We start from the raw sequence: 20,130 nt of genomic DNA, 5'->3' as shown, positions 1-20,130 counted from the left end.
ATACTCCCCAAACTTTTTTACGATGAAGTAATTTGGCATTTAAAAATTATGTCCTTTCTTGTAAATAGGCAAAGGTCCACTTTGGAGATTCAATCTGAAAAACGATTTCAGAAACTAATTTCTTCCAAGTTGAAACCTGGAAAAAATTTTCATATTTAAGTTACAAAATCCTGGTAACAAAAATTTATCTTTGAACAGTTACAACATTTTAAATACTGCATTAAACCCATACACGCTTCAAATAAAGCATCTCCTCTGAGCAAGTAACTGTATGTACTCATAATACTTCACCTGTGAGACCATTCTCCTGTAAAACATTACAACTGAACTCTCCTTTAAGTAAAGTACTAAAACCAAAAACTGGAGTTTCTTTTGACTACTGAGGTTCTGTGGTTCTGGGGGGGTAGCTGAGATAGTTCACTGTCTGGTCTAATCCTTCTGGCCGACTGAGGAGGAGCATTTAAACCAACGTGGACACTGGCCACTGATTTCAGACCAAGTTTGGAGATAAGACAGAAGAGCAACTTGCCTTTCCATTTGCTCTCCCACAACTCCCCTAAAATACTGTGTGTGTGTGTGTGTGTGTGTGTGTATTTACCTGCTAATCCTGGGTGATAAGCTTTCACACAGCAAACATAAGAATACAGCAAGACTGAAGAAAGAAAAAAGTGGGAAGAGAAATCTCTCTAAAATTTTTCTTTGTTTTCAAAGTACATTTCAAAAGGGATTTGTCAGTCTTTGAGACAACTTTCTAAAATCAAAGCACGGCCTATCTCTCAATCTGACTGATCAACTAATGATGAAAATGTAAGGCAGAGAAACTATCTCTAGTTGTCCTCAGGTCATCTAGACAACAGTCCTATTCTGCTGGTCTACAGAAGTCGAAAACTTCTCTTTTCATTTATTTTTTATTTATCTCCTATAAGCTTTCAAACAGGATTCTAGGTAAAAAGCCTCTGGCAATAAATTGGTATCCCCACAGGGTTACCGATGAGCCCATTCTGACAGATGCGCAGGCTTCGGGGGGTGGGGTAGGGAGCTGGGCTGGGGTGAGGTATTCAGTCAAGTGACTGGCTGGTTTGCCAGTGGACTTGGTATCATGTAGGTATCTAGCCATTAATCCTATAGGGATCTTAAAGCCCAAACTGGCTACAGTCAGATGTTAGCTGTTGGAAAAACAAAAACCTATGCAATATCATCACTAGCAGTATGAAAAGACATCAGTTTCTACCCCTTTAGTTAGTGGGTGATACCTTTCTCAAAGTCCACTGTTTAGATTGGCTCCCAATTCTAGCAGTACTTAGAGCTGAGACTTCAGTAACAATATATTAATATTACCCCCCATAAGCCTTTATACTCTGTGGTCACTGTTAATCAAAGAATGTCCATCCAACTTTCCAAGCGTTGGGATGGTTTAGCAGTGCGTTTAGCAGCTGAGCGCCCACTACGTTCTAGGCACTTTTCTAGTTAAGCTGTAGACAGACACTCCATTTTCCAAATTTAATAAGCAAAAAGGCTCTGGGAGTTTAATTTGTTAACCAGTATGCAACTGTTGAACACAAGAACCACAAACTACGTAAATAACAGGAACTCAAATAGACATGTTAACAGCTAACGTTCATTTTTAAGAATCAATTCAATATGCTACTTGCAAGCAATCAATTACACTGCAATCATCATTTACGAATCAAACTATGATGCGGATACTCATGGGGGTATATACAACTAGGTGGAAGTGTGTGATTAAGGACAAACAGATTGAAACTGTGAATTATGTAACTGTCTCTTGTAATTACCCTGCTTGAGAACCAAAAGAAACTTCCTGTATAATTTTGCAGGAGAATGTGGATCGAGATACAGAATTGCTTTTTATTTGGTTTTAACCCTTCAACACTTATTTAATTATGTGTGATGAGGTCAAAGAAAGTTTATGCTTAATTTATGAAAAGTTGGCAGGGAGGTATTTCAAAGTGATCCTCTGAAAAGCTCCAGATTATTCACGAAAACTGAGGATTTCTCTTCCTTTTCAAGAAAGATTTATCTAAATTATTTGGTAAGATAAACAACATTTAAAACAAATTCACAGTCATCATTCATTTTATTTCCTCTCTAAAAACATTCTTTATGGTCTGCAAGTTTTTAACTGGATGTAACTGAAAGCTGCAGGGGTAGAAGGCTGTCAGAGCCCTCAGACACGTCTTCTGCTTTGGTAGGAAAAAAACTCTCATTAGCTTCCTTAAGTCACGGGGAAAAGCTCCAACACTGGGCAAACCATAGGGCAGGACTTCTAATCTATGAACAGAGAATCATCTGCTTCTTAAGAAGGAGGAAGCCTGTTTTTGCAATAAATAATCAGCAGAACCTTGTTTCAGCATATTTTAAGACACTCTAGCCTTTTTCTTTCCCTTTCTTAAAATCTAAGTTTTTAACATCTTTTCTCTTCTGTAAGTGCTGTTTCTAGTGCCTAAAAATCTTCCCCAAATATTAGAACTGCTGAACACCTAGCATTCTAGGTGGAAGGAAGGGCAATTTCCTACACTTACAATGTCTTCCAGTATTGCTTTCCCTCATTTTGGATAAAAAAAAAAAAGGAAGGAAGGAAAGATGGAAGGTAGGAGATGGAGGGAAGGAGGAAGAGAGGGAGGGAGGGAGGGAGGAAAGAGAAAAGTCCCAATGCTGCAGTGTCTCTGTATCTCTTTGGCCTTTCTGTTCCATATTTTCTCCTCAGTCCACCCCAGTTCTGCACAGCTATTCCTTGCCCAAATCCTCTATTTTATCACCTGTATTAACACACAGCCCTTCATTTATGTTTCTCTAGGTTTAAGAGTGAAAGTGTAATTTACAGGTATGCTATTTTTCTAAAGGACTTGACTCAACATGTGAGAGGATATGATTCTAGTAAATTTCAGTACCTTTGCTTCACATAAAAATGATTCTGCAAAGTCTGACATAAAGGTGATACCAATACACCAAATACCCTTGTACTCATGTTTCGATCTCAAAGCAGAAAAGGTGAAAAACTACATCTTTTAAAAACATCACTAATATAATGCCACCAATAAATAAAAAAGTTTTCCAGTTCTAAGAGTTACAAAAATCTAAGCCCTAAAACACACCATAGGGCACAACCTCCTATTTTAAGACCACCACTTTCTTTAAAAAACAAACAACAAAAGCAAAAATAAAACAGAGATACGAAAAACTACATTAAACAAATATATACAGCTTAATGGATTATTATAAGACAACCACCCTTATAACCATCACTCGGGATCAATAGAAGTTTGCCAGCTATCCCCCAAAACCTCCCACCTGTCCCATCCCGTTCACCCCTCCTTTTTCCCTCATAAGTGACCACAATCGTGACTAATAGTAATCCCTCGTGTTTCTTTATACTTTTATCACCAAAATGTCCCCAGGCACTACAGTATAATCTTGTCCATTAAAAAAAAAAGAATAAGCAATGTCTTTTAAGTCTCTTTTAATCTATGAGTTCCCCCCTCCACTCCCTTGTTTTCCTTATAATTTATCTGCTGATGAACAGGGGCCATTTGACTAGTTTCCTAAATCTGGATTTTCCTGATTGCATACATCCAATGCAGTTCAATTTGTTCCTTTTCCCTCTGTTTTCCTGCAAAATGGCAGCTGGATCCAGAGGCTTGATTAGACTTGAGTTCGATTCATTGGCAAAACTACAGATGATGGTATGTTCCTTGATCACGAAGCAGATAAATTCTGTCCCCCTTTTTGCAATGTTTGCTGCTGCTCTTGTTCAATGTCTAGATCCATTAATTCACTGGCCAAACTGCAAAATGTGATGTTTTAATTCTATCATTTTAATTCTATCATTTCATTTCATTTATTAGCTGGAATACGTTTATAAAAAGATGCTTGCCTTCATTTACTATTTGGTTACCTAGTGGTATAGTTCATATAGGAAAGGCAGGTTAAATGCTTTATTTACCAGTTTGCAAGATAAGATACTAGTTCCCATCATCCTCTTTTGTTTGTTTTAAAATGTCATCATGAATGTGTGAGGTTATACATTTGATGAGTTTCAATTAGTTGCAATTGTTACCTTTATTATTATATTTAATGTCTAGTGGGAGCCTCCTCAAGTTGAATCCTGAGTCCTTTTGACAAGACCCTAATATAATTTTTGCCTCCTTGCTGTCTAGTATGAAACAAAGGAAAACTCCTTTTACAGAAAGAATTCTCTACATCATTTTATTATTTATTGGCTGCGTTGGGTCTTTGTTGCAGTGCGCGGGCTTCTCAATGCAGTGGCTTCTCTTGTTGTGGAGCACGGGCTCTAGTAGTTGTGGCTCACAGGCTCTACAGTGCAGGCTCAGTAGTTGTGGCGCACGGGCTTGGTTGCTCCGCGGCATGTGTGATCTTCCCAGACAAGGGCTCGTGCCCCCTGCACTGGCAGGCGGATTATTAAACATTGTGCCACCAGGGAAGTCCCTCTACTTCATTTTAAATAATGGTTCAATTTGGCCCCCGAAAAGGACACATGCAAACATATTGGGTATAGTGAGGTCTACTTATATTACATTTTCCTCAAGATTTCAGCAACACTTCTTTCAATACCTTCTGCTGTATTTTTTTCAATGTGGATAAATGCATAACTGAATTACTTTTAATCCACCCAACTATTTTTAAGCAGTTTATAAACATTAATTTAAAACAATTTTGTTGAAAAAAGGAGCTCCTCCATGATGTTAATTCAAAGCAGGACTCAACAAGAATAAGTATAAAACAAGGTTTTTATATTGGCAAACATGAAAATGTAGCACTAATATTAGAGCAGAAACACATTAAATACAAATCTATGGGGGAGAAAAAAAAATCAGATTTCTTTCTTTCTTTTTCTTTTTTTTTGGCTGCACCGCACAGCTTTCAGGGTCTTAGTTCTCCAACCAGGGATCGAACCAGGGCCTCCAGCACTGGAATAGCAGAGGACTAACTCCTGAACCGCTAGGGAATTCCCCAGATTTCTAACTAGTATTTTCCTAACAGAATTCTAAACAAATGCAAGAAAATTACTTTACCCAAAACAAATTGATATTAAAAAATTACTACCTTACAACCAGCTGAAATTATAAATATATTATTTAGAAATACCCTCATGAGAGGATGTTATCAAACTATTATCTTAGAAAATTCTACTTCAAACATACTACTACAAGCTGGAAAACATGTTTATGGGGAATATAGTTCCCTTGAAACCAAAACTAGGTATAGCACCAAGTTCTACCAATCAGAACAAAATCTTTCTTGCTCTTGGTTTAATAATGGAAAAATGCTTCCCTTGCATATATCTTAACTGGGAAAATGGAAACGAGAGTTGGAAGCATTTCCTCCTCTGCACTGATGAAGCCCCACACACATGGCATACATGGCAGGGTGAATCCTCGGTGTGTCTATCCACTTCCCTGTGGGCAAGAACTGGAGCATTTATCCTAATGGTCTCATCACCAAGGCCAACTCTGGCAGAGCATGTTGACTGAAGGAAAGGACGAAGGGATCAATGAGTGGAAAATAAACAAAGACAGAGAGGAGATCTGAGATCAAGCACCAATTCTGTCATAAGCTGGCTGGGTGAATCTGGCAGGTGTTGTCAGTGACACAAAGAAGAGGACTGACTACATTTGGGGATTCATTTATTCACTCACTCCCTCAACAAACCTTTTGTGGGCTGGCCTCCTACGTGCATGGCACTGTGCTTGTGGTTTGGAGTTTGGCAGTGAACACGTCCTAGCCCCCGTGACGGTGTTGCCAGGGTTCCCTTTACTCCTTTTATTTGGCCTCGCTGCACGGCTTGTGGGATCTTAGTTCCTCGACCAGCGATTGAACCCGGGCCCTTGGCAGTGAGAGCATGGAGTCCTAACCACTGGACCGCCAGGGTATTCCCAGGGTTCCCTTTACTCTTGAAGGCTAGGTTTCCTCATACTAATTATTGGAGTGGAATTTGCCCAGTAGTGGGTTTCAAAATGACTTGCTGAAAATGCTGGTCAATGTTAGAAGTCTAAACAGACAAAAGATTTGTTAAAAAAAAAACACAAACCACCTGCATGCCAAAACTTGAAAAATTCTCATCTCTGTAAGGCAAAATGGTAGCTGCAGACCGTATGTTTCATATTTACAATGTTTTCATTGAAGCAATGAATACAAACTATTCTATAAGAGCTATTTATTTGCTCTTATTTATGACAAGCTTAGTTTAAAAAAAGATACATAAATAAATCGTTAGCTGCACTGCCTCATGCAACTCATTTCAATGTATTCAGTAAAAGTCACCCTCTGAATAAATCACCGAGAGCTCAATTTTCAACCTTGATGTTATCTTTAGCATATTAAAATATAGTGTACTTCAGCCCAATGTAATAAAGCAGTCATGACAAAGGCTTCTAGTGCAACATATTATAATGAGAAAATAAGGAAAAATAGCCATTTTCCTTATTATATTATAAACTAGGAGCCTATTAAAATATATGTCATCATTATACTTGATTACACAGGTCAAAACATGTCTTCTAAAACCCAGCAGAAGTCTGAGGATACAGCTGCTGGTTCTATCTTCCAACAAGTGTCATGGTGGAGGTGGGGAAGCAGTTATCTTCTCAGAAAAGGCCAGAAAGGACTCGAGCACCATTTCAAAAGCATAACTTATTATTCTTTAATGGTTGCCTTGCCTGTGCTCACCCGGGGAGGACAGCTGCTGGGAAAGCTCTGCAGAGAGAAGCGTTCTTGACAGTTTCCAAGGACTAAAGTTGGAATTCTCCTTCCAAAATAAATGCATGAAGAAACGAATTATCTGATAGAAGTAAGGAAAAGATAAGTGTCTCTTCGACCAACTGTGTGTAAATGTGAATTCTGTCACAGCTCTCATTTCTCTGCCCAAGGTTTATAGTAACTTAACGACAGCCTCCTTTCTGATGCAACTTATATGATCCTAAGATAGAGGCTGCCCTTGAACAAAAATACCAGACCTCAAAAGAAGGCAGGGCGTACCTGACATCATTTGGAAGTAAGCAAACCAAATTAATTTGGTTTGATTAATTATGTTCTAATAATATAAAATTCTTCTTCCTAAGAATCATGTGTGAGAAGAGAAAGTACATTAAGAAAGCTCTTTCAGAGGTAATTCATTTAACATTTATTCAATATATAATATTCAATATATAATAAGGACCTACTCAGTGCCAGGCTCTTCCAGGAGGTGAGATTACAGCTGAGAACAAAGACTCTACCTCCATCACGGGTAATAAACCATGAATATATAAGACATATGCAACTTTCTAAATGATTTTGCACTTACTCAGTCTAGAACATGTTTTTTATGGTCAGTGCCATTGAAAAAAGAGAAAACTATTAAATAAAAATTGCATAAGTAGGTAAATACCACATGTCAAATGTACAGCTCTTTCATTCAGTTTGCTTAACTCCTCACAGGGGGTCAGAGTGTTTCAGTCATAGATCATGTACCTAAGACACACTGTCATGGTCTCTCAGAACACATCTTTGATGCTTGGCTTATGGGGCTCACAAATGGGGGAAAGTGAAATATTTACCCTGCAGCTTACCCAACAGAGAGTTGATGCCCCTAGGGAGTGCTGCATGACTTCTACCCCACCAGGGAGAAGACAGAATTCATATGCCTGCCAGGGTGAAAGGATAAGTCTGCTCAGGGTGAGGTGACTGGCACCAGAGCTATTAAGTTAGCACCATCTCTGGCTACCTGGACTGGTTCCTGGTTCACTTGTTGGAAAGTGTAGCCCTAAGTCAACCACAATGGTGCAGAGATGCCCACAGACCCTCGCTAGAGCATCGGGTGTCTCACCAGGGCCTGTCAGGCTAGGACCCAGTTCCTACGGGCTCGCCCTGATGTTGTACTCAACTTGCCCTCCGAGAGAAGCTAGTGACTCCTGTCCAGTTTTGGTTCTTTAGAATTTATGGTAAAATGTGGTACACTGGAACACAACCAACCAAATTTCTAAATTAAAACTCCTACTTTCTGGGCTTCCCTAGTGGCGCAGTGGTTGAGAGTCTGCCTGCCGATGCAGGGGACACGGGTGCGTGCCCCGGTCCGGGAAGATTCCACATGCCGCGGAGCGGCTATACACGTGAGCCATGGCCGCTGAGCCTGCGCGTCCGGAGCCTGTGCTCTGCAACGGGAGAGGCCAGAACAGTGAGAGGCCCGCGTACCGCAATAAAAAACAAAACAAACAAAAAAAAACCCTCCTACTTTCTATAGGAGATAGGCCAGTCAGGATCAAAAACTCGTTCCAAAAAAGCAATTTTCAGGTAGGATGAAATTACTCTAAATCTTTGCTTAATAGTATTCTTAAATTTTATTTAAATTGTGTTTTGAAAAAAAAGTTTGTAAGTGGTAGCTCTTTTAAAGTAATCTACTGAAGGCTGTTAAAACCGGAAGTTGCTAGCTGATAACCTGAGATACTGTGAAATGTATTCCTCTATTTAGATATATAATATAACATTTAAGCTAGTAGCTAGCATCTAAGATACAGGGGAAGAAGTTTTCTCTTTGAGAGAGTTAACATGATTAGCCTCTCAACATCACACCCTTCTAGGCAGAGATGCAGGATGTGACTTTCTAATTCTGCTTGATGGACCTAGAAGGGCAGAGAAGTAGGGAGAGCAGGAAAGCAGAGAGAAGATGCTTTCTCATCTAAGTGGTGCTTCCTCAAGAAATCAACCAAGAGTTATAAGGAGGCTAAAGGAAAGACAAGCTTAGGTCTGGACTCTCTGAAGTACCTAACGAAGAGATCTCTGTCATTAGAACCAGACCAGCGAAAGAATGAGGGCGTGGAAAATTAACCCATTAATTGTCAGTGAGAGTGAAACTAGATATTAAATTGTACCCAGAAGCATCCTTCCATAAAAGTTTATTGTATTTCTTATTTTCCTTAAGTCCAGGTGTGTGTGTGCACACACACCATTCTTAAGAAATCGGAACAAGTACAAGGACACTGCTAACCACACTGCGACGTGACCAAGTTCATAACTTGTAGGCACAAAACTGGGTCATCTGCAGCCATCTTCTAGCAGCACGCACTAATGACAGACTCAGTTTGTAAACAGTATACATTCCCCAGGAAAGCCAAAGTGAAACCTCTCAACATATAAGATCATAGAAAAGAACAGCAAAGGGGATTTCCTGAAATGAGTGCCTAACTCATTCCACCACTCCTAATTCCTCTAGAGTGAGTTCTGTGCCATTAAGTACAACCCTGACACATCGTACAGTATTTTAATATTGAATAAAGAAAGCCAAGAACTGAAGCTGCTTACAAACTTTTATGATTAGCCTACAAATAGACAGTCGTTTTTAAAATGACTGAAGGTAGAGCTAACTGACAATTTATGTAATTGACAAACTTGTCATCTGTATACCAGTCTCAAGAAAACTATAGATTTATGTTTGTAGACTCTTGGACCCAACTGTCATCTACCCTTTATAGCTCCCCTAAGAGTAAGTCAAGTCTGAAACAAAGAAGAAAAAGTTAATACAAGATTTAGAATTCTTATAATTCAAGTTAGTATGTTTGATTATTTTAAATTAGCAAAGAGTATTGAATTTCATCAAATGCCTTTTCTCAGTTTGTACTAAACAACCCATCTGGTTATCACTTTTTGTTTTCTCTTTGATTTTATCCATCAGTGCTCCCCTCTCCTCTTTCCGCCAATGCTCCAGTCTCTCTAGCTTAAAAACGAAAACAACCTACAGCCCTTGACAGTCGAGCTTTTTGAATCTACTTCTTTAAATTCCACTTATACACAGTCCTCCAAAGTATACTTTTTACACCTTATCTTAACCTTCTTCTCTGGGGCACTGAACAGTGGCTTGGGAGTGACCTTAGACAAGTTTCTTAGTGCCTCTGTGACCTGCAAAGAGATATGATAACAGTACCAACCTCCTAGGGTCTTTGCAAGGATTAAGCGAGTTAATGTGTATGATTTGGGTGACAGTGCCTGACACATAGTAAGTGCTCTAGAAATGTCAGCTATGATTATAAGTACCACTGTTGTTGAAATACTGACCTCTTTTGGCTTCCCTGACACCATTTTTTCTCTTGATCCTCTTCCTACTTCTGGATGCTTTACAATTTTCTTGATGACTTCATCCTCTATTAGCCCCTGGAATGTTGGAACTCCAAGAACGCCATCCTCAGCCCTGTTTCCCTACACTCTCCCTGGGTTGTCCTCATTCACACCTATGGTTTTAACCACTATGGCACGCCCACGATTCCCTGTAGCCTCCCCCTACTGCATACCCTTACTGAACTCTGAACTCCATGGGAAGCTGCACATGGATGCCTAAAATCACAGCAAAGGCGACGTGGCCAAAGCTGCACTCACTACCTTTCCAAGCTCAGTTCATTCACTTATTCAAATAGTATTTACTGAGCACCACTAGGTGCCTGGCAGAGTTCTACCTGCTGCAGAACGAACAGGAAAACACCTGCCTCATTTCCACACATCCTCATTGCCATTGCCCTATATCAGGCCTTCCCTGACTCTTGTTTCTTAAATTAATTTGCTTTTTAGTTACAACAAAAGGTATAAGGAAATTAAAATTGCCTGTAATTCTAATTCTAGAGTTAATATGGAAGTGTATTTCCTTTCTTTCTGTCCATATACTATTTACATAATCGAGAACATATTATATATACAATTTTGAAAGCCACTTATTTATCATAAGTATTTTCTTATTTTATTAAAAATTCTTCAAAACATAATTCTCAATGGCTAATAATATTCCATTATATGAATGTACCGTTCTCAGGGGAATGGTTCTCTCTTACCTTTGAATACTGAGGTTATTCTGTTTTTGTTTTTTTTTCTATTGTCAGTAGTTTCCTCACCCGTACAATGAGGTTAAAATAAAAGCACACATCTCAACAGCTGATGTGAGGACAGAATGAGTCAGGACTCCTAGGACAGTGACTGGCACATATTAGACACTCAGTAAATGTCAGCAATGTTGCTGCCCCCAATGATTTTCCTTTTCTGCACATTCTGTGTTCATGTCCTCTGCTCATTTTTCCATTAGGGTTTATGTTTCAACACTATCAAACCTTTACTTTTATATTCATTTAAATACTATAGATATCAAAACTTTGCCTGGTATATTTGTTGCAAATATCTTTCCCATTATGTTTACTTTTAAATATTAATACTTTTTCCTACATAGAAGTTTTACGCTTTTATACAGTGAAGTTTATGTATTTTTTGTGTGACTTCTTTCATTCTTTTAATGCTTAGGATGTCCTTGACCATCTAAAGATTAGATAAATAATTAGATATCCTTTCTTCTACTTTTTTTCTTTTTTAAAAAATTATTTATTTATTTATTTAGTTTTAAAATTTTTTGGCTGTGAGGCATGTGGGATCACAGTTCCCCGACCAGGGATCGAACTGCACCTCCTGCATTGGAAGCGCAGTCTTAACTGCTGGACTGCCAGGGAAGTCCCCTCTTCTTCTTTTTTTAATGTCTTTATTTTTTATTTTTGTTAATCCCTAAGTCTTTAATCTACTTGGAGTTTATTTTGTTGTTATCCAAACATGTTTCCTTAGGTGGCCACACTTTTGAATATGCTGTTTCCCTCAGCCTGGAATGTTTTCACTTTAACTTCTCATGCCATGAGCTCTCAATATCTACTGTAGAAATGTACTGCCCAGCAACTGATGGCTTGTCACACCCGGCAAGAGCTATGTCTTCTTCATTTTTGTTGCTGGTATATAGCAGAGTGTAGACTAAGGTGCCCCAATCAACAAATGTTAAATGAAGAGGTAAGAAATGAATCTTCTCATCCTTCTCCATTATCCAGTTTAGAATCTGATAAATGCATTTACACAAACACACAAGTAAGTGCTGATGCCAGCCTCTTTCATCATGACCTGGCACAATGTCCTGCAACCTACTGCTGAATCAGCTGCTTTCCCTGGGTCTCTCCCAGGTCAGTCAAGGAGCATGGATTTTGTATCCTGCTCCTCAGGCAGGGTTTGGGCTCTGCAGACTTGACTAAAAGCTCGTTATCTGCTGGGCAATGGCCCAGCCAAGCAGAGTCCTAAAAAACTGAAAGTATATATAACAGACTCTCACCGCTCTGTAAGAATGTATCAGTCAAAATCTGCCCAAGCTACTTACTATAGCACTTTTTAAATTGTGACATATTGGAAACAACCTATATGTCTATACCTAGGAGACTAGGTGAATACAGTACATACATCCACACACTGGGGAACCATGCAGCTGTAGAAGAAAATAAGAAGATCTCTATGAAGTGGCATGGAGTAATTTCCAGGATATATTCTTAAGCGGAAAAAAGCAAAACATAAAAGACCATCTATAGTATGCTACCTTTTGTGTAAGAAAGGAGGAGAAATTAGAAGACACACATCTATTTTCTCATTTGTACCAAAAGAAACACAGGAAGGATAAACTAGATACTAATAAGATTGGCGACCTGCAGGAAAGGGTCAGGAATGGGACTGGGGGAGGGAGGGGAGGAGGGGAATGACACTTGTCTGAGTATACCTTCTAATATAGTTTCAACTTTGAAAATCATGTTAATGTTTTATAGTCTTAAAAAAAAAAACAAGGATAGAGAAAAACTAAAGTGGATAACAAACAGAAACAAATAAGCCTAACTGTATTTCAAATGAATAATATAACCTCCCTGAAGGGGGAAAAATTAAAAAGAACTAACCTCACTAACATTTGGAAACAGTCCTTTAACTAAAAGTACACTCAGGGTAAAGTCAAAAAGAGCTACATACAAAAACTGACCTCTGGTTAGGAGGTTTGTTTTACACAGTGGTATGAGCTAGCAATTCTAAAACTACTTAATGTGTATTCTAGGACTGAGCCCATAAATAAATATATTGTGGGTAATGGAAGTCAGGTTTCTCACTATCGGAGAAGAGAGTTACAAATGCAGAAATATGGAAGGATAGACTAAAACCTTGCAGTGGTGTTGATCTGGAATGCTAAGGAAGTGGCTGAAGGGTCAGACATGTCAGAAGGACACAGGAGCCAGCTTGAAGCAGTTCCCACTGAATAAATCTGGGGCAATGTAACATCAAAATACACAATGGCAGCAACAGGTTATAATCCAAAGAATAAAATAAAAATCCATGAGTAGTCCATAATTATATAAATTAAAGACTAATGAAATAAATGAAGTAATTATTTAACTAAAAAATTAATAAAGGAAGCTCTTCCCTATAGCAAATGTCAACAAATAAGTAGAATATACAATGGGATTTAAAAAAATCACCATTTGGTAGTTACCAAAGTAATAACTATTTTAGCTAAGAATCATAAATAAATGCTAAACGTAGTAGGTAAAAACTGGATGAGAAACAGGATATTTACACAATCCCAAAGTATCTTCTTACCAGATATTTACTGATTACAAAGGGAAAAATGTTGTTTTACAATGAAGAAACCTGAAAGGCACCACCTTAAGCCAGTGATGGGACAAATAAATGATCATGTAATCCTGATAAGAGGCACTGAGGAGGACCCAGCAGCACTTCTGTGGTATTCCTGCCAAAAAAATCGAGAACTTGAATATGACCATGAGAAAACATCAGACAAGCCCAAATTGAGGGACACTGTACAAAATAAATGGCCTGTACACTTCAAAAATGTCAAGGTAACAACAAAACAAAACAAAAAAATGACTAAGGTATTATTCCAGATTACTCAAGAGACATAACTCAACATGAGATCTTGGACTGGGGAAAAAACATTTTTCCCCACCCCTGGAAAAGGGCTTTAGTTGAAAACTGGCAAAATTTGAAATTTGAACAAGGTAGAGAGATTAGATAATAGTGCTGAATTAACATTAACTTCTTGGTTTTGATAATTTGTGGTTACATGCGAGAGCATCTTTGTTTTTAGAAAAACACTCTGAAATAGTAAGGGTAAAGGTGCTACAGGTCTGCAATTTACTCTCAAATGATTCCGAAAAAGAAATACATCTCAATATGATAGAGGGGGATGGGGAAGGAGTGGGAGGGAAATAAAAGCAAAAAGCAGATGTGATTAAATGTCAATATCTGGGGAACTGAGGTAGAGAGTCATATGGGAATTCTTGGTGCCATTTTTATAACTTTTCTCTAAGTCTGAAATTATTTCAAAATTAAAGGAAAAATAGTAAGCTGGATAAGGCATTGCTGGGCAGCTCTGGCAGCAGGGGCAGGGCATGGCCTGGCAGGGAACACGCGGCTGCCCCAGGATCCAGCAACACCCTGGGAGGAAAAGCAGCTACTTGCCTTGTCCTGGGCAGCTCGGAAGCAGGAATCACAAAAGTTTCGTGGGGCGGGGGCTTCTCTGAAGTTTTGACATGCCTGGTGGGGATGGAGAATGGTGTGTGTGTGTGTGTGTGTGTGTGTGTGTGTGTGTGTGTGTGTGTGTGTGTGTGCGTGCGTGCGTGTGTGTGTGTTTAGAAAGAGACGGGGAGGACTTTAAAATTTTCTGACTGAGGGAGAGAGGGAATCTCAGAAACCAGGAGAGAAAAGGAGATGGAGTATCAGCTTCAACCCATGACAAGCCACTCCTTCCTCTAGCCACTTAAGTTTTGGGCAGAGTTACAAAACCCCTGAGTTGGTTTATGAGCAGATTGGGAGTTGGTGCCCTTTAGTCACTCCGGCAAAGCTCTGTAGATGACCTCCTGGGAAGCCCTGCTCAGACACATCCCAGACAAGCTGTCCTAGGAAGAGACAGACAACATTATTCCAAGGACAGCATTTGGTCCTGGGATGACCATTCCACCTCTTGACTGTCCTGGAGAACAGTGTTCAAAGCTTTGGATTCACAGTTCTTTATATACACACAACACATCATTTTTCACTCATGTCTGTGATCCAGTGTGCCAATGGGCAGCTGGGCAGAGAACAGCTTTCCTTCTGTCGGTATCTTGTTTTGGCTTCCTGAACCAGCAGTGATTACAGACAAAATAAAGATTTCCTGCCTTACAACTTTCTTTGAATTACTGAAAATACCTCCCCGACCAAAAGACCCTCAGGCTCATGTACAAACAGAAATAAAATAAATCTAACCGTTAAAAGGTTCCTTTAAAAAACAGAGCAGATTTTAGAAAACCTGTAACCCCAGTTATCTGTTTTTCCCTGAGTTCTGAAATGTAAGGTTGACAAGGATTATGCGAGGTCATGGGGTTTATCTCCTACTTCTGCAAAAGACTGGATCTAATCATCATAGAAAGATATTTATCTACTATTATTTTAAGTAACTCCAAAGAAGGAGATGCTATCAATTTTTTCAGCAGCCTACTCTATCTTCTTTAAAACCTGTGTAGCCAAGGAATTATTTTTTCGCTTTAAATTGAATTTCTGTTGGGTTTACACCAGTCCCCATTTTCTCTTGAGTGCTATAAAATTCTTCCCCTGGTCTTCTCTTCTCTGAAGAAATAGCACCAATTCCCTTTCAACTTTATTCAAATCATTCATCATATTCCTTAACCCTCTCCAGTGCAGGATGATACCAAGGGTATATGAAAGAGAAAATCTAAAATGACACCTGTAGCACTGCATTGCCTGGATGCACCCTAATGGATGGCATTTATCATGATGGCCCTGAGACATCCAGATAGGTTCCACTGTGTTCCCTAGTTCATGTTTTAGAAAAACAGAGTAGACTCTAATACAGTTTTCAAATAAAATGGTTAACATAAAGATTTAGCATCTGAAGGGAATGTCTTTGTTCCTGGGTTTTTATTTTATGCATTAAGGCCTCAGTACCAGATCACACTGTACAAGTCAGACGCTACTGTATTTAGAGACTTGCATTTTTACCTGGTAAGTACCAGTCTCTTTTAAATTTTAGGTGGAAAATTATCGTGGGCAGTGACCATATCACTTAGGAGATTCAATACAACTTAACAAAAATACATCTAATGCAGATTATTGAGTGCACTGTCCACCTGAATACAAAAAAGGTATCCAAGGAGTTGACAGTAAGTTGGAAGTATGACACTTAGATCAAATAATTACCACAAAAGAATGAATTGAGTCTAAGTGCTATACTGCAGAGATACGGAGCAAAGAAGAGAACGGGATGAAACTCCAGGAGGTGGGATCAAAAAGAAGAGGCTCCTGAGCTAGCTCTGTAACAATGGGTAGGATTTTGAACAGACAGAGGCTGGAGAAGGAAGAAGTGGTCATTTCAGGAAGGGACTGCACAAAGAATGGAAGTATGGGAAACTGCTCAGAATATTTGAGCAAATGGAGATTAATATATGAAATAATACATGAAAAAGCCTAGAACATAGGCTGGAACTAGCTGTCGGAAGATCCTGAATATTGAGCTAAGAAGTTTGCCTTACTCTGTAAGCATGCAGATACTATCCAAAGTTTAAGGCTCGAATGGCTGCTATGCATACCAGAAATTATAGTATTTAGGAACAACTTGTGAACAGTGGCCCCAAAAATCTCCAAAACAACACAATTGGATTTGCCCCTAGAACTCATTACAACTAGGACTGTAAAGTAAAAATGGTAAACTTCTGGTAAGACGGCCCTCCATGGGATGACTAGATCAAGAAAGAAGAGTAAGACTAGGGTAACAAATTAAATAACTAGAAATGCCATCTGAAAATGTAAAAATAATCAATAAAGATACTTCAAAAAAGAATATCCGGGCTTCCCTGGTGGCGCAGTGGTTGAGAATCCGCCTGCCAATGCAGGGGACACGGGTTCGAGCCCTGGTCTGGGAAGATCTCACATGCCACGGAGCAACTAGGCCCGTGAGCCACAACTACTGAGCCTGCGCGTCTGCAGCCTGTGCCCCGCAACAAGAGAGGCCACGACAGTGAAAGGCCCGCGCACTGCGATGAAGAGAGGCCCCTGCTTGCCACAACCAGAGAAAGCCCTCGCACAGAAACGAAGACCCAACACAGCCAAAAATAAATAAATAAATTAATTAAAAAAAAAAAAAAAAAAGAATATCCTTCGATGTCAATAAATTATACAAATCCGTCCAAAGCTGCTATACGGTTATATTTTACACCCAAACTTTAACATTTCAACATCTAATAATGTAGATTTAGACTCAACATGTTACTTCATGGTTTTCCTTGAGGACATTTACATTTTGCTTTTGCATCTGATGTACGTTATGAAGATTACATCATCTGCTATATTTTCCTTCTTTCAGTTTAAAATCTGGTAATGAAGAAGCACACAGTTCCTAGCGACAGATTTTTACAAGTGATTATTATCATGGGATACCCCGCCTTTGTGTTATCTGGATACTTTGAATCCATTCTCGAAATGCAGCCTTAATACTACATTAACACATCCAGTATAATATAAACAGGGAGAAAAAAACTACCAATTTTTAAAAAACATTACCCTATGCGTACTTTAAAATAGTATTCCGATTTTCACTGAGGAGACTCAGAAGATACAAATGTGTATAAAAAATATTTCTTGGGCAACCTCTAGATACGAACACTGTAATAATTTCTGTAATAGAAAAGGGAAATTAACAAAACAAGATGTTTATTTCTACCAGACAGCCAAGAAGGATAGGCCACCTAAAGAATTGTTTTTCTGAAGATAAAGATCCCTTTCCTGCTCTGTACTGCACAAGATTATAGGCAAAATTTTAGAAAGCTGAAAATCCTTTTAAATAACAATTCCTTTGGCTTTAATCACAAATAATTGCCTCTTTTGGTGCTAATGAGCATGAGCCCCACAGAATGGAATGTAATTCTGCCGGTTCATTCAGGGTAATGGCTTTGTGAGCTGGTGACACTGCCGAGAGATCGAGTCTCAATTTCCTAGAGTACAATAGTGAGCAGCAGTACATTTTTCACTTGAGGAAGATTTTCTAACCTATGTAAATATAAGTAGTAAACCCGTTATCTATTGATAAAAACAACAAAGTAGATTAAATAAAGTTTTATGTGCTACTCTCCTTTAACAGCCATCAGCTCCCTGGATCATGAAAGTAAATAAAGTACTTCACTTACTGAAATCAATGAGAAACCGTCCAAATCCTTGCCTCTGGTGCTGGGGCATGATCATTATGCAGGAGACGTTATACTTCTGCTGGCAAAGCTTTTCCTGAGGGAAGGAGAGACAGATCAAGTATGTCAGAGCACTGCTGAAGTGGGCAATTCCCTGCACCCGCCATCGTCCTTGTACCACCGTCCACTAAGGTGAGCCAATGTGTTAGGTCAGGATCAAGCAGAATCATCCTACCGTCCTAATCAATCAAACTATCAGCTAACAACAAACTACCCACTCCAGGCATGCCTCTCAATTACATCTTTATTCTTGAATGTCAGTACCATGAAATACGAATAAAGAATCCAAGGAAATGTGAGTCAAATGAAACAGAACACAGACAGTATGGAAGAAATGTTTTCCGTGCTCAAACAACCTGGGAGATGGGGATTAAAAAAAAAAAAAAAAAAAAACCATCCAGAGAGTCACCCAGTGGGGTCAGTTAGGAATATTTTGCGAAAGGCCCCAGTGAAACTAAAATACTGTATGTGTGGGTAGACTTACACAAATACATTTCTCCTATGAGTAAACAAAGTAAAAAGCTGGAGAAATAATTAATCTGCATTTCAAAGTAGGACAACAAGACAAAAAAGACAACAGCAACAAGAAATCCCCAAGCCTCCAAACCAAAGTGGAGGCCAAAATATTACCAACAGTCTGAAACCAGGAGGAAGACTGGAAAGAATATGGTGGGAAATGGTTCTTATAGTTCAGGAAAAATTCGCAATTTTCATGGGATATGGCATCAGAGCAGCAATATTTTCTTCAGGGTACATAGAAGCCGCCAAAACCTACACAGGGGAGATCTGGAAAAGGCTTTTGAGGTTGTGAATGCTCTGGCCAAATATAAACCACAAATTAGACTGACCACAAATGGTACTAACCACACCAAAGAATTACTTAGGAACACCCAGATCTTTAATGAACCTATTTGAAAGATCACAGGAAATGGTTGTAGAAAAAAACCCTACAGGGCAGAATTAAAGATTCCTTTGTGAAAAAGATATGCTCCTGACTTTTGCACATTTGTAGCTGTCTGTGGAGTCTCCAAGAAATGAGGAGGAAGAAATGATGTGTGTCAATTTTCCTAAGAAACTGGATTGTCCATCACTGGCTGTGCACATCTGTGGCAAAGATTCAAATAATTAGTCTACTTTGCAAAGTCAGACAAATGGGTCACAAATCTAAAAAGAGATGTACTCTGGGTTTAAGGATTCATCCTTGATGCCGGTCTTTTCTTTGTCCCAAACTATTCTTACCTGTATACGATTTTTGGAAATCCCACCCAAGAGTTGTCCTTCCCCCACCCCAGCCCCTGCCCCCTGCCCTTTAACACATTACTACAGCTAAACTCTAATCTATGGATAAAATAACTCCTCCTCCTTTCCTTCCTGTTTTGAGTCATCTATTATGTGCTTGGAAAGTCACATGCATGTAATGGTTTACACTGAACTTTTCTAGGTCATCTTGGCCATTCTCTGGCTATAACATCTAGAATTTGGTTTAAGTATAACCCCAAAGGGCCATAGTCCTTCACACTCCAATTGACATGTTAGAATATGGTTTAATTTGAGTCTAGTCTTTTAACATGGCTGTTTTTCTAGATTGACTTTTGTTTTACTGCACTGCCAAAGAATATAATAGCATTCCGGGTATAGTAAGAAATGATAGTAGTTGCTGCCATACTATAAAAGAAACTGTGACAAAATGTAAAAACTTTAGCTTGTTCTAAGTAAAATGTTGGGCTCCCTGGGAGGAAGAGAGGCAGAGATTCGAACCCCAAGAGTTACCAAGAACTGAGACCCAGAGGCCAACTTGAGACAAGGCAGGACAAGGGCAGCAGGCACCACTGAGCATCTGTTTTTAAACTCAGATACATTTAAAGAAACACCATTTTTGCACAGGAAGGACAGTTATGACCACTATTCTTTTCAACTCTTTGGAGAAAAAGATGTTTACACATCTATACAGAACGTAAAATGTTTAATAAGTTATATAAATAGATTTCCTAGTTATTGTTTCACCTTGTGTTAATTCTCTATCACCTTTCGAATCCATAAC

At 39.0% G+C, this 20,130-nt stretch overlaps 1 protein-coding gene across 4 annotated transcripts in view; it reads right to left on the bottom strand.

Moving 5' to 3' along the window:
* Window positions 1-20,130, bottom strand: part of KAT6B (lysine acetyltransferase 6B) — a 226,720-nt gene that overhangs the window by 19,843 nt on the left and 186,747 nt on the right. For all 4 annotated transcript variants that reach the window (XM_082673136.1, XM_082673134.1, XM_082673137.1 and 1 more), the window contains one exon: window positions 18,033-18,126. In XM_082673136.1, coding sequence (XP_082529262.1) covers window positions 18,033-18,126 — 94 coding nt within the window. The remainder of the gene's footprint in view (window positions 1-18,032; window positions 18,127-20,130) is intronic.

The sequence above is a fragment of the Grampus griseus genome, assembly GCF_964374135.1.
Source record: "Grampus griseus genome assembly, chromosome: 16".
NCBI lineage: Eukaryota > Metazoa > Chordata > Mammalia > Artiodactyla > Delphinidae > Grampus > Grampus griseus.
The sequence above is the reverse complement of the archived record's forward strand: the minus strand, read 5'-3'. Positions and strand labels throughout refer to the sequence as shown.